The sequence below is a fragment of the Podarcis pityusensis genome, assembly GCF_964106645.2.
Source record: "Podarcis pityusensis genome assembly, chromosome: 12".
Lineage (NCBI taxonomy): Eukaryota > Metazoa > Chordata > Lepidosauria > Squamata > Lacertidae > Podarcis > Podarcis pityusensis.
Genome location: NC_138037.1, coordinates 3,027,586 through 3,041,687, shown reverse-complemented (window position 1 = coordinate 3,041,687; position 14,102 = coordinate 3,027,586). Strand labels below are relative to the sequence as shown.

General features: G+C 50.6%; 1 protein-coding gene across 2 annotated transcripts in view; it reads right to left on the bottom strand.

Moving 5' to 3' along the window:
* Positions 1–14,102, bottom strand: part of SCAP (SREBF chaperone) — a 59,245-nt gene that overhangs the window by 5,183 nt on the left and 39,960 nt on the right. For both annotated transcript variants that reach the window (XM_080973992.1, XM_080973991.1), the window contains 9 exons: positions 12,118–12,303; positions 11,143–11,344; positions 9,394–9,509; positions 7,688–8,270; positions 6,179–6,264; positions 4,970–5,052; positions 3,577–3,743; positions 2,239–2,319; positions 81–287 (listed from right to left, as the gene is read on the bottom strand). In XM_080973992.1, coding sequence (XP_080830118.1) covers positions 81–287; positions 2,239–2,319; positions 3,577–3,743; positions 4,970–5,052; positions 6,179–6,264; positions 7,688–8,270; positions 9,394–9,509; positions 11,143–11,344; positions 12,118–12,303 — 1,711 coding nt within the window. The remainder of the gene's footprint in view (positions 1–80; positions 288–2,238; positions 2,320–3,576; positions 3,744–4,969; positions 5,053–6,178; positions 6,265–7,687; positions 8,271–9,393; positions 9,510–11,142; positions 11,345–12,117; positions 12,304–14,102) is intronic.

Below are 14,102 nucleotides of genomic sequence, written 5' to 3'. Positions count from 1 at the left end.
GCACAGCCTAATTGCCACCACTGTTCTTCCCGGCAGTGAGATTTTCTGATTGTCTGAGGAAGGGTCCCCCAGCCGCACACCTGCTGAATGGAATAGTGCTTGATCCCGGAGCTTCGGTCCCAGATGCTGATGACGTCGTCCAGGCCGCTGCTGATCACGCAGGAGGTAGTGCAAGTCAAGGAGGTGACATCCCCACGGTGGGCAAACATGTGGCTCACCCTGCTGCCCGTCAGCACATCCCAGAGGCAGATGGCCCCATCCTGGCCCCCGCTGGCTAGCACCATCGTCTGAAAGGCAACAAGGGCCAAGTCACCAGGGTCCCCCTGAGTTCTTCTTCCTCAGGCCTCCACCTGTAGGCTGGAGAACTAAGGCTGAAAGCTTCTAACAAGTCTGCTGGATGAAGATGAGCAAAGGGAGATGGGGCCCAAGCAGTGCAGAAGGAAGCCCTGCCTCGCAGAAGATGGCCAGAGGCGCACCCTTAAAGGCGTTTGCCCTCACAAGTAAAGGTAAAGGGACCCCTGACCATTAGGTCCAGTCATGGCCGACTCTGGGGTTGTAGCGCTCATCTCGCTTTATTGGCCAAGGGAGCCGGCATACAGCTTCCGGGTCATGTGGCCAGCAGGACCAAGCTGCTTCTGGCGAACCAGAGCAGCGCACGGAAACGCCGTTTACCTTCCCGCCGGAGCGGTACCTATTTATCTACTTGCACTTTTGGGTGTGCTTTTGAACTCCTAGGTTGGCAGGAGCAGGGACCGAGCAACGGGAGCTCACCCCGTCGCGGGGATTCGAACCGCCAACCTGATCAGCAAGTCCTAAGCTCTGTGGTTTAACCCACAGCAGCACCCAAACCCTCCACCAAAGCTCCCCTCCCCGTTCCAAGCATGAGCAGGAATGGCCTGTCAAGTGGGGAATGCAATGTTAGGATTCTTGCTCCATGTTTGCAGTCATGGGAATGTTGTCTGTCACATGATGGTGTATGTTTTCATTCCACAGTGTGGGAAGTGACAGAGACAGGATGTTTATGTTACTGTGTTCCGTGAAGTGGGACTATTGTCCCTTGTTTCTTTCTCTTTGCTGTCTGATGAGAAAGAGGAAGGAGCTAAGTCAGAATGCTCCGAGTGTATTATATGTAAATAAAGTAGATTAGCCAAAATGCTGTGCTACTGAGTTCTGTTACGCAAACTGCAAATACTCTTCGGGATCATAAGTGTGCTGATGCTTCTTGGTATCAGTTGCTGTGATGTTCGGACTGGAGAAAGCTTTTGAAGCTCCCGAAAGATCGACCAGGAGGAAGAGAAAATGCCAGTCAGGCATGTGTCTCCACCAGGGTCCTACACAAGAGTAGGACGATCCTAACATGCAATGCCATTGTGGTGCCGGGTCTTACAAGTGGGGCAATCCAAACGGGAGATTGAAATATTTTACATCTTAGGGTGAAATCGGTACTGTGGCCTTATTGCTAAGAGGCACCTCCAGCTAAGTGTGTTCAACTGGAATCCAGACAAAGCTGGACCTTCCATGAATTCGTTTATTCTCAGAAGCCATTTTGGCCCTGGTGCCATATGGGAAAATCATGCTCCAGATGTCCAAACCGATGAACAGGACAGAGTGTGACAGTTCCTTGTGTGGTTTAAATCCCAAATTGTGCCCTTTCTTCTATAACCTCAAAAAGGCACCTTTATTGATGCTCAGCAAATATGAAGATGTGTTTATAATAAAAATTTAACAGGAAGATAAAGATTGAGTGATCCTGCAAGGCCCAATCCAGAGGTTTATTGGGGAGGCTGTCAAAACTGCATGGCTATTCGCATTCTATAGAGACTGAAAAGGTGTACTGGGCACGTCCAACCTCACTGTTCTTCACTGCCCACCCTCAAAAAAATCCTAGTCCTCATCGTTTTGAAGGAAACACTGAAAGCATTGCATATCTTTAAGTGCCAGGAAAAAAACATTCCTCTTCTTCCAGGCCTTTGGTTAAGTAAACAATCTATTGCCTTTTAAACTGGGAGGGGATTGTCTTTGTTTGTTAACATGCTATGCATTTTTGTGTTTCTATATCGTAAACTGCTCAGTGGCCCTCGGATGAAGGCTGGTACAGAAATTTAATAAATAATGATAAATAACACTGGTGGGCTGGTTGGCCTTATTTTGCCTGTTCCCCCTGCCTTTCTCCACCTGTGCCCTCCTCCTCGCTCTTCTCTTGCAGCTGCAACCTGGGCCCTGTGAGTTCCCTCCTACCTGGTCAACGTAGACGGCCGTGATGGCTCCTGAGTGGCCCTGCAGCGTGAAGAGGCAGCAGGAATCTTCCAGGCGGTACACCTGAATGGGGAAGAAGTGGTGTCACCAGCAGTGGAAGAGGGGCCTGTGCGGGAGGGGCTCCTCTCTCTCTCTCTCTCTCTCTCTCTCTCTCTCTCTCTCTCTCACACACACACACACACACACTTTATTCTCCCCACTGCAAGTGGGCAACCCCTGGCCTGTGCAGACATAGACCTGTAAGGGGAGCTCAAGGGGCAGAAGACACACACAGGGGCTGACAAACCACATGCCTGCCCTTCCTTTGGCCAAGCCTGGCATGAAAAGCCACAGAAGCTGTTGGACGTTGTGGTCTCAAGCATTGCTGGTCTTGGACAAGACTGGTAATAGTAGTAGTAGTAGTAGTAGTAGTAATAATTAATAATAATAATAATAATAATAATAATAATAATAATAATATATTATTTATACTCCACCCATCTGGCTGGGTTTCCCCAGCCACTCTGGGTGGCTTCCAACAGAACACTAAAATACAATAACCTATTAAACATTAAAAGCTTCCCTGAACAGGGCTGCCTTCAGATGTCTTCAGAATGTCAAGTAGTTGTTCTTCTCTTTGACATCTGGTGGGAGGGCGTTCCACAGGGCGGGTGCCACCACCGAGAAGGCCCTCTGCCTGGTTCCCTGTAACTTGGCATCTCCTTTCCCTCCTTGCTTGCTCCTGGGCATGTCCAGCTGCTGCCTATTGCAGGGCTGGAGTAAAGAAACATGTACCACCTGCCACCTCTCAAACGCTCACGGTCAGGCAAGCAACCTAACTGGGGGGTGGGGCAGAATGGAGAAAAGGGCGCAAGAACCTGGGAAGACCCTGCTGGATCAGGGCAAAGTTCCACCTGGCCCAGCATCCTCTTCTTACAGTGACAAACGAGATGTCCTAATCCTGAAAGCAGGAATCGAGCTTTAAGAGCCCTCCTGCGGTTTCTGCCTCCAGTTGCTGAAGGCACAGCATGTCAAGTAGCTTGTTCTCCTCCAGTCTGCCCTCAAAAGCTTCCTCCGGGAAGTGGGAGAGCGCTCACAAAACAACACGGTCGAGCTCCATCTTGGCCAGCCTCGTTGGCCCTACCTAAAGCCACCTTCTCTTGAGCCACACACCTCAGCCGGCCCCTTGAAGGCTCCATCCCTGGCTGGCACCACCAATAAGTCATGGAACGGCAGCCAGGCCACGGGCAAGGCATGGGCAATGTGAAACAGAAGCCGGAACGAAGAGGTTCTGCAGCCAACGCCACCCCACTGCACATTTGCCAGCCCCCAGTTACTCACCCTTAGCGTATGATCCTGGCTCCCTGTGACCAGACGCCCTGCTGCAGCCTTCAGGGCTGTAATGGGCTTCTGGTGAGCGCAAGTCACCGTGTGGGTCAGCTGACACGTGATGACATCGTTGCTGCTGTACATGGGAGAGGATGGGAGGCTGCTCCTGCTGGGTGTTCCTGGGGGAAAGATGGTTCGGTCAGGCCTCTTCCTCCTCAGGAGACGGGGGAAAGAAAGGCCTTCCTCACGCGGCACACAGATAAGCTATGGAAACTGCTCTCAAAGGAAGCAGGGATGGCTGCCAACCCAGACGGCTTCGAAAGAGGATTTGACAAATTCATGGAAGAGGAGAAGGCTATCAAGGATTGCTCTGCTGTGTCTCCACAGGGGGATGTGGCAACGCTTTTGGAGGGGAGGGGGCTTCGTGCCCAGATCCTGTTTGCAGGTTTCCCACAGGTACCTGGTGGCCACTGTGAGAAGGGGATGCTGTGCCAGATGGGCCACTGTCCAGGGCTGCTGTTTATTAGCTGCATCTGGTATGCAGGATGAGACCCTCCCTGCCCGCAGACTGTCTCGCCAGAGTGGTGCATGCTCTGGTTATCTCCCGCTTGGATTACTGCAATGCCCTCTAAGTGGGGCTACCTTTGAAGGTGACCCAGAAACTACAACTAATCCAGAATGCAGCAGCTAGACTGAGGACTGGGAGCGACCACCAAGACCACATAACACCGGTCTTGAAAGACCTACATTGGCTCCCAGTATGTTTCTGGGCACAATTCAAAGTGTTAGTGCTGACCTTTAAAGCCCTAAACGGCCTCGGTCCAGTATACCTGAAGGAGTGTCTCCACCCCCATCGTTCTGCCCGGACACTGAGGTCCAGCGCTGAGGGCCTTCTGGCGGTTCCCTCCCTGCAAGAAGCCAAGTTACAGGGAACCAGGTAGAGGGCCTTCTTGGTAGTGGCCCCCTCCCTGTGGAATGCCCTCCCACCAGATGTCAAAGAGAACAACAACTACCAGACTTTTAGAAGACATCTGAAGGCAGCCCTGTTTAGGGAAGCTTTTAATGTTTGATGTATCACCGTATTTTAATACTCTTTTGGAGGCCGCCCAGGGTGGCTGGGGAGGCTCAGCCAGATGGGCGGGGTACAAATAGTAAATTATTATTATTATTATTATTATTATTATTATTATTATTATTATCAAGCGCATGGAAGCCATAGGTGCAGGAAGCTAGCCAGGACCTGCTGCTGGGGGAGGAATTATCTGCCAGCTCTTCCACTACTGGATCCTGGGCAGATCCAGAGGAAAGCAGAGCAGAGAGCAGCCTGAACCTGGAGGAGCAGTGACCACAGCAGGCCAAGAAACTTCTGCTTCCACCTGGGGGGTGTGGAGAGAGCAACACTCACCTCTGAGCTGGGAGTGATCCAAAGAGGTGTGCGTCCTCAAGGAGTAGAAATCCAGGGAGCCATTCAGCCTAGCGGCAACAATCCTATCCAAGGGGTACAGAAGGAAAAAGAAACATGAGCACTCCCTCTTCACACAAGCCCAGCCAACATTTGTCCCTGTGGCCTGAGACAGGAGAGGAAAAGAAGAGGAGAAGGAGGAGGAGTTTGGATTTGATAGCCCGTTTTATCACTCCCCTAAGGAGTCTCGACAATGGGGTGAGCTCCAGTTGCTCGGTCCCTGCTGCTGCCAACCTAGCAGTTCGAAAGCACATCAAAGTGCAAGTAGATAAATAGGTACCGCTCTGGTGGGAAGGTAAACGGCGTTTCCGTGCGCTGCTCTGGTTTCACCAGAAGCGGCTTAGCCATGCTGGCCACATGACCCGGAAAAACTGTCTGCGGACAAACACCAGCTCCCTTGGCCTGTAAAGCGAGATGAGCACTGCAACCCCAGAGTCGTCTGCGACTGGACCTAACAGTCAGGGGTCCTTTACCTAAGGAGTCTCAAAGCAGCTAACAATCTCCTTTCCCTTCCTCCCCCACAACAAACACTCTGTGAGGTGAGTGAGGCTGAGAAACTTCAGAGAAGTGTGACTAGCCCAAGGTCACCCAGCAGCGGCACGTGGAGGAGCCGGAAAGCAAACCCAGTTCACCAGATTACAAGTCCACCGCTCTTAACCACTACACCACACTGGCTCTCTCTTGCCCCTGTGGGCCTTGTGCAGAGGTTATTGGGGGGGGGGCATAAGGAAATGAGTGCACAGCTCTGGGACTGAGGAGCTGCCCTGGAAGTCACACAAGAAAGGCAATCAAAGCTGCATGGACTGGCTGGCAAAGGGTGGGGAGAGGGGAGAGTCTACACAGGAGACCCAAGGATCATCACGTGCCTTGTGGAAAGCCAAGGGAGGCCTGGAGACTCTGCTTGAGGGCTGACCGCAAGGAGGAGTTCCTCCTGGGTGAAGGCAGGCCGAAAGCCTCACCCTCCTGAGACCTGAGCAATATTCCTGCAGTCAGGAGAGGCGAGAAGCTGCGATCACTTGGGAAAGGCAGGCATGGTGGAGCAGCAGCAGGGGGTCAAGGCAGACTCCTAAATATAGCTGGTCCATCAGCCAGACAGGACTAACCATCAGCTACTGAGAGATGCTCTGGGCATGGAGGAGTCGGGCTGCTTACCTGCTGCTCAGGAAGACAAGGGCAGTGATGCCTGACTGGCCATCTTCGTTACTGCAATGCAGAGTGCCCTCAATGGCATCCCACACCTGCAACACAAGAGGCCGAGAGAGAGAGAGAGAGAGAGATGTTTTGGGATACAACTCCCACCAGTCCGGACAGCAAGCATATAAAGAAATGGGGGGGGGAGGGGGACTTGGTTATGTTTCAGTTGCTTCTCATCCCCTGCCCACATCAGAGTCTGGAGACAGCATGCAGGCTGGGTGTGGATAGATGCTCTTGGGGGAACCTCTTGGCATATACAGTGGACGCTTGGGTTGCGAATGTGATCCGTGCGGGATGCGCGTTCGCAACCCGCGTCTGCGCAGGTTGCGATTTGGCGCTTCTACGCATGCACAAAGCGCAATTTAGCGCTTCTGCGCAACCGCCGAAACCCATTCCGGTACTTCTGGGTTTCTGCGGTCCGCAACCTGAAGCGTCTGTAACCCAAGGTATGACCGTACTACCAGAAGGCATTCTGCAGAACTAGGGGTATTTGGGGATGTAAGGAAAACAGTGACAATTCCATGCCAGGTTATGAGGATGCGTGTTACATCAGTTGGCCTCTGGCTCATTGGCTTCCCATTTCCCCTTGCCCTTGCTCAAGACAGACTGGGCCATGGCATCTTCTGAGACAGAGATGGGAACCGGATCTGTTTGGCAGGCCAGATCTACAACTGACCCGCCCCCAGGGACATGCGCCTCTCAATCACCAGGTGTCAAGTAACTGCAGCCGCTGCTTGAAAGCAGTGTTCGAAATTAGGCACATTTTGTACCTGACTATTGGCCACTTGTGACCAAGCGAAGATGCCTTTAAGTTCTCTCTTAACCTAGCTCACAACTGATAAATAAGACTTTAGAGCTGTCTTGCCCCAAAACGGCAACTACGCATTCCATTTTGGCAACTGTAACCTTGGTTTAAGGAACCATTTGGTGCCTAGCTTATATAGCTGAGTTTCTAACACTGCTGGATAGCATGGAAGCAGTAAGAAATGGGGAGCCTTTAGACTGCGCTCTCAATTCCTTCTTTTGCAGCTGTAATCGGTGGGCTTTAAGGTACAAATTCTAAAAGCACTGGAGTGCACTTAGGTTACAGTTCTGATTCTTTTCCATTTGACTCTGTGGGTTTACAATCCCACAGCCAACAGTAGGTGGCGGAGAGGTGGGAGGGCCAAATAAGGATCCCTGGTGGGCCTGATCGGGCCCAGGGGCCAAAGGCTCCCGAGCAGTGCTAAGCTGTCATGGGCTTGGTGTGTGTGCGTGGGCACATGGCTTTGTGTGCAACAGCCTCAGGGCAGAGAGTTGATGCCTCCCTTGATGTCCTTTGCGATCAAAACCTAAAGGAGTTCTTCCTTTCCGGGCTTGGGGGGGGGGGGAAGAGACTCTGCAGCCGAACAAGCACAGCTATGGAAGCTTCTGCTTTCCCCAAGCCCCAAAAGCCCAAGGCCAACAAGACCCGGCCTCCTTCCTTACCTCCAGCCTCCCGTTGCTCCGGCCGGCCACAATGAGGTTCCCTTGCAGCTCCAGGCTCCAGATGGAGCTTTCAAAGTCACTGCCCAAAGAGGGAAGGGGGGGCATCTTCTCCAGCCCAGCATAGGGCTCATCCCCAAGGCTGCTCCTGCGGGCTACGCAGTCCCCTTCCTCGCCCCCGCACCCTGGGGATCTGGACCCAGTGCCAGCCTGGGGGCTGAAGGCCACCTGTCCGTAGGGGGCAGAGAGGCCCAAGAAGTTCACGCAGTTGGAGGGGTTCTGTTCCTCGCAGACCTTCTCCACCAGGCTGCTGAAGTCGTAGCCAGACTCCTGCCGGCCGCAGGTGGCGCGGTGGCGGGGCTCTGGGGCAGTTGCGGCCTTGGCTTGCTCAGAGAAGTTGGTGTCAATGAGGGAGGTGAGGTCAGGTTGGTCGCTGAACAGGAGGGGCTGCGGGGGGCTCCGGGCCCTCTTGAAGGGACGGCGGCAGCTGCCATCAGAGCAGTCATCTAGCCCACTCTTGCTATCGAGGCGGTTGGGGTCCCAGCAGTCTTGGTAATCGAAGATGCCGCTGTTCTCTCGACGCAGCCTGGAAGGCAGCCAAGAAGAGGAGGACGTGGGGTTAGGGGTCAAGCAGAGCACAGAGAGGGATATGGCCACCTTGGAATTAAGCAGACCCCCACCCTAAGCCACTCCAGCAGCTCATTTCTTCTGCAAGTTTGTGACCGGGTGTGCAAAAAAAAGAGATTACAGTGGTACCTCGGGATGCGAATGGGATCCATTCCTGATCCCTGTTCGCATCCTGAATGGAACGTAAGACGCGATGGCACGTCTGTGCGTGCGTGGGTTGTCTTTTGCCGCTTCCGCGCATGCACGTGACGTTTTGAGCGTCTGTGCATGCGTGAGTGGTGAAACCCGGAAGTAACACGCTCCGTTACTTCCGGGTTGCCGTGGAGCGCAACCTGAAAGCGCTCAACCTGAAGCACATTCAACCCGAGGTATGACTGTATAGAGACTTTCTAGGTCATAGCCAGGACTTTGAATTGGGCCCAGAAATCAACTGGCGCTCAGTGGAATCAGCCCAGGATTGTTGTTTTGCGGTCAGAGCATCTTGCCCCAGAGAGGAACCTGGCTGCTGCAGCTTCCAAACCATCTTCAAAGGCAGCCCCACATATAACACATTGCAGAAGTCTAACCTAGAGACTACCAGAGAACAGACAACAGACGTTTGGGGGGTAGCTCGACCACCCGCTTAAGTTGATGCAACACACCTTGTACCACTAAGCAACTTCAGCCAGAAGTAGAATTTTCCTTCAGAGACCACTGGCAACGTTTTCTCAAGGGATGTCAAGCAGCCCTTGTGCATAAGCATTTCTGGACATATTCTGGTAGACAACACACTCATCAGTAGATTATTGATATCTACCCTTTGTGAAACTGAGACTGAGAGCAGGGAAACCCAGAGATTTAGACTGCACGTGGATTTGATCCCAGGTCCGCAATAAGGGCTGGAGCATGCTGGACCGGCAACTCCAATAGGGACAGGGCAAAAAAATGGCTAAGTAAACAATCTATTGCCTTTTAAACTGGGGCATCTTCTATAGCCAGCAATCCGCAACCAAGCAAGGACTTGCACACATTTCCATGATGAGCCATTGAAGCTAGCAGCCCATCAGCTGAACAACCAGTCAGCAGCAGGAAGCCAAACCTACCCTTGCTTCGGAATGACAGTGAGGCAGTCGCCTGTCTGAGCGTCCCACACGCGGATCTGGCCCACCAAGCAGCAGCTCACAAGCAGCATCCCGTCACTAGCCAGGCACTCAATGTCCTGCAAAAAGACACAACAGGTCAAATGCTGAACAACTGATGCAATGCAGGAAGGATCGTGCCCTGAGGACAATGGGACTCCAGTGTATGCCTCCTGGCTTGCCTCCTTAAAAGTCTGGCTGCTGGATCAGACCAGAGCGAATCCATCCAGTTTGGCACCCTCTTTCCTATCCTTCCCCCTCCTTTCTTTTCTTTTTTATTGGTTTTCACATATTACATTACAATACAAATGTACCAAAGCCAACACCATTTCCTCCCCATCCCCCAATACATTTACATTTATATTTCCTCAATCCATCATATTATTCTTTTCTCCCTCCTCCCACTTCCCTCTGCCCCCACTTGATTTCCTCCACATTATACAATTTACAATAATCTTTGCATTCTACAATCTTCTCAAATCATCTATATATTCTTATTATCTTTCCTTACTAATTTTTCTTCCATCTAGTACTTCACATTTTAATCTAGGCATATTAGCGTATCTTTTTTTGAGCAATATTTTGCCATATATTCATCAAAACATTTCCAATCCTTTTTTAATTTTTGATTTGGCTTATTTCTTATTACAGCAGTTAATTTGGCCAAAATTAAATATTCATTTAGTTTACAAATCCATTTCTCCTTTGTGGGTATAGTTTGTGACTTCCACCTAGCACCTTGTACTGTTTTATTGTTGTTAGCCGCCCTGAGCCCGGCTTCGGCTGGGGAGGGCGGGATATAAATAAAATTTATTATTATTATTATTATTAGCAGCAATCACTATTCTAGCAGCTGTACTTGCATACAGAAAAATTCTTTTCCCCCTCCGTGGTATCTCTTCATCTATCAATCCTTTTTCCTATCCTTTCAATAGTGGCAAACCATTTCAGTAGAAACTCAAATCAAAAACTTTTGGGGGATAAAAACGTCAAATCTTCACCAAGGCCAACTATCTAGACTGGTCCTACGTGGGCCAGAAAGAAGCCAGGGAAGTCCCCAAATAGGAGTTCCATCACAGAAGAAGAAAGGAAAGAGGGGATCAAGTCGATTCCAAGCCAAAGGCCAGGCAGAACAACTCTGTCTTACAGGCCCTGCGGAAAGAAATCAGCTCCTGCAGGGCCCTGGTCTCAGGAGACAGAGCGTTCCTTGCTGGAAAATGCAGGAGTGGAGAGAGGACTCTGGTGCTCAGATGCTACTTGCAGGTTTACTAGAAAAGACATCTGGTTGGCCACTGGCCTGATCCGGAAGCCTCTGTTATGTTCAGAGTAGCAAAATGCAGCAGGAGCAACCTTTCTGGCGAAGGCGCAGGCCTGTCTCCCAGTTCCCTCTTCCTCTGAAAGCTTATGAGCACTGACTGACAAAGACTAGGTCTTTTGGGAAAGATTCCCAGTGTCCAGGCCAACAGGGAAAGTGTGCTTTGTGCCCCACAGTTCCTCCCCCCCCCCCCCGTTAGCGTTTCTTGCCCCCACAGGACTCCCTCCTGTGACCCCACCCAGCATCGACCTGTCAAAAAACACAGCCTTTAAAAATTCTGCAACAGCATTATGTTTAGGTGTGCTTCCTCTATGTGGTTTCGCCTCTGCTCTAGTCAGGATGGAGAAGCTAGGGATGAGACGCATTTGCTACACCAAGGCCCCTGTCTTGCTTCTTACCATCAGGTGGCCCCTGAGGACCAGAGGGGTGATCTCTGTCTCCGGCGGAGAGTAGCCATAGTCATCGCAGGGCAGGTCTCCTCTTCGACGCCGGCTGTGGGAGAGCCCGTTCTGCCCATAGTTTTTGGGACACAGGATTTTGTACAGGCAAAAGAGCAGGAGGACCAAGAGGATCCCAGACGCCAGTCCCAAAGCAGCGACCCTGAGGTGGTTCGTGGAAAATGGAGAAGTCAGTCAGTCACAAATACCTTTGGCTCCAATCCCATCATTTCAAGTACACTGAAACCATCTGCAGGAGCACGGCTGGTCGTTCCCCGAATTGGTGAGGCTCACTGGACAGAAAGGAACCAAGTCTACAGTGCCTGCCACTGGCCCAGTCCTGTGGAACTCCCTGCCACTAGAGATTCAGCAGGAGCCTTCTGTGCCAACTTGCAAGCACTTGCTTAAAGCTTTTCGATTCTGCCAGGCCTTTGCAGGCAATTAAGAATGCATCCTGCCACAAGGGGTAGTTGATGTCTGTTTTTAAGTTCTTTATTGCATGGTTTTATGGTTTTACTGCTGCAAGCTGCTTTGATATATCTTTTTATGACACGGCATAAAATATTTCTATAAATAAAGGGAAAGAATACAACAGATCCAAACAGGTGCCAATGGCTACAGCAGGGTCATCTAGCGCTTGAGTCAGTGCAGCTGAGAGAGAACACAGGGCTATGCTCTGTTATAAGAATTTTAAGGTGCACACACATCTCGGATAAATTGTGTGGGATAAAAGCAGATCTTTCACCCAACTCACTACAGTAGTTTCTGTTCTGCAAGATACTGAGAAACCAGCCACTCTAAAGCAGGAGAGTGGCATGCCATGCCCGGCAAAGGCTTACAAACCAGCAGGTGTCTTAATGGCCCCCCTCAGCTCTCCCTCTTCCCTCCCCACCCCTCACTTTGGCAGCATCTCCCCCCCACGATCAGCTCTCTTACTTGTACAGCGTAACGTCTTGGTGCCCTTGCACTTTGGGCACACCTTCCGCCACCTGCTCCGACTTCTCACTGCTCGGTGAGAAGAATGGGTAGTATCGATTTGCCTCGTGAGGATGGCGTGCCTCCAAGGCCTCCTGCGGGTTCAGGTACAGAGTGACTGGGATCACTGGAAGGATGCTGATGTACCTGCAAGAGCAGTAAGAGAAGCGATAATGACAGGACTGACCGGCCAACATAGAAAAAGCAGGGACAAGAGGCAGAAAGGCTTTCACTCAGTTCATGGCTTTTTCACTGCCTGCGTTTCTTAGCTCGATGCAATGTCCAGTACTGTGTGAATAAGCCAGAAGGCAGCTTTTAGTTACAATTTTTTGTAGATTATCAAAAACAAGACTGTGATATGACACTGGGGGTGCCTCCATTAATAATAGTTCCTGGCCAGGCGAGGTTTGACTGCCCATTTCCCTCTCTTCCTTCAGAAGGTGGCAGGAACAGGCTGCCCTATGCCGGAGCACATGAGCCTTAACAGGATCTTTTTTTACTACAGTGGAACCTCGGTTTTCGAACGTAATCCATTCCGGAAAACTGTTTTGACTTCCAAAACATTGCACAACCAAGGATCAAAGGCCTGTCAGCAAACTGAATGGGGGAAAAATGAGAAACACGTTTCAGAAGCCGTTCGACTTCTGAGTCGCGTTTGAAAACAGAAGCATTCACTTCCGGGTTTTCAGCGTTCGCCTTCCGAAATGTTCAAAAACTGAGGTTCCACTGCACCTGCTGTTCTTTCTGAATCTTTGCTAATTCTCTCCCAGGTGTCAATGCTTTTACCCCCACCCCTTGTTGTTGAGTTCTGTTTTTTTTCATAAAATACTACTGCTACTTTGAGAACACGGGCGAGGAAGCAGTGTGGAAGTAAACAGAACAAATGAAATAATTCCAAAATGCATGGCTGGAGGGGAAAGAAGAGCACACCCCGTGTTATCAGAGGATACAAGAGCAAAGAACATAAGAGGATCCTGCTGGATCAGGAGCCGATCTAGTTCTGCATCTTGTTCTCACAGCAGCCAACCAGATGGCTGTGGAACACCCACAAACAAGATTCAAGCACAAGAGCCTTGGGCATTCGGAATCATTGCTGTCTCAAACTGTGGAGGCAGACCGTAGGCTCCATCACAACTAGTAGCCGTCAATAGCCCTCTCTTCCTCCATAAATTTGTCCGATCTTCTTTCAAAGCCAAGTTGGTGGCCATCACTGCCTCCTGCTGGAATGAGTTCCACAGTTTTTGTAGTGATCAGGTGGGATTGCTATGGGGAATTATAAAAAAATATGGAGGAAGCCATTTGTGTCTGCGATGAAAGCAATGCGTTGACTGGATTTGTGCCATTTTGATGCGATTTCTGATCAATCCATGCCTCTGCATCTGTCCTATTTCTCTGCCTGACAGGCACGTATAAGCATTCTGAAAGACAGGCCAGTTGCTTCATCAGGCATCCTCAGTACATAAAGATAGCAGGTTGCTTTGATCTTTAGATAGATCTAAGGGCCAGGAAGAGAGTTCACAAGGAGATGGTAAATACTGTTTACTGCTGTTTATGACTTCCGGGTTTTCCTAAAAGCATTGCTTCCTATTTTATTTACTCTGGACTACTATGCATGCTCAAGTAGGAAATAGTTTCTTTGTAGTTAAAAGAATTTCTTCTGATCTAACTTTGTCCCCATGTGGGGTTTTTTGAAATGCTCAGAGGAAATCTGATTGGTTCTTACGAACACTGTGTAAAAAGTTATTTTGTGAATAAAACGACCTGGGCCGAGGGGTGGACAGGAATTATTATTGGCACCTCTCCCAGAGTCTTGCTGGTCAATCTATTAATCTATTAATCAGAGTCCAATCCTTCCTTTGCTTTGGGAATGCCACAGTTTTAACAGGAAGAAGCCAGCCGTACACCCAGAGCTCAAGGGGCCAGAAGACTCCACACCAACTTTGGAG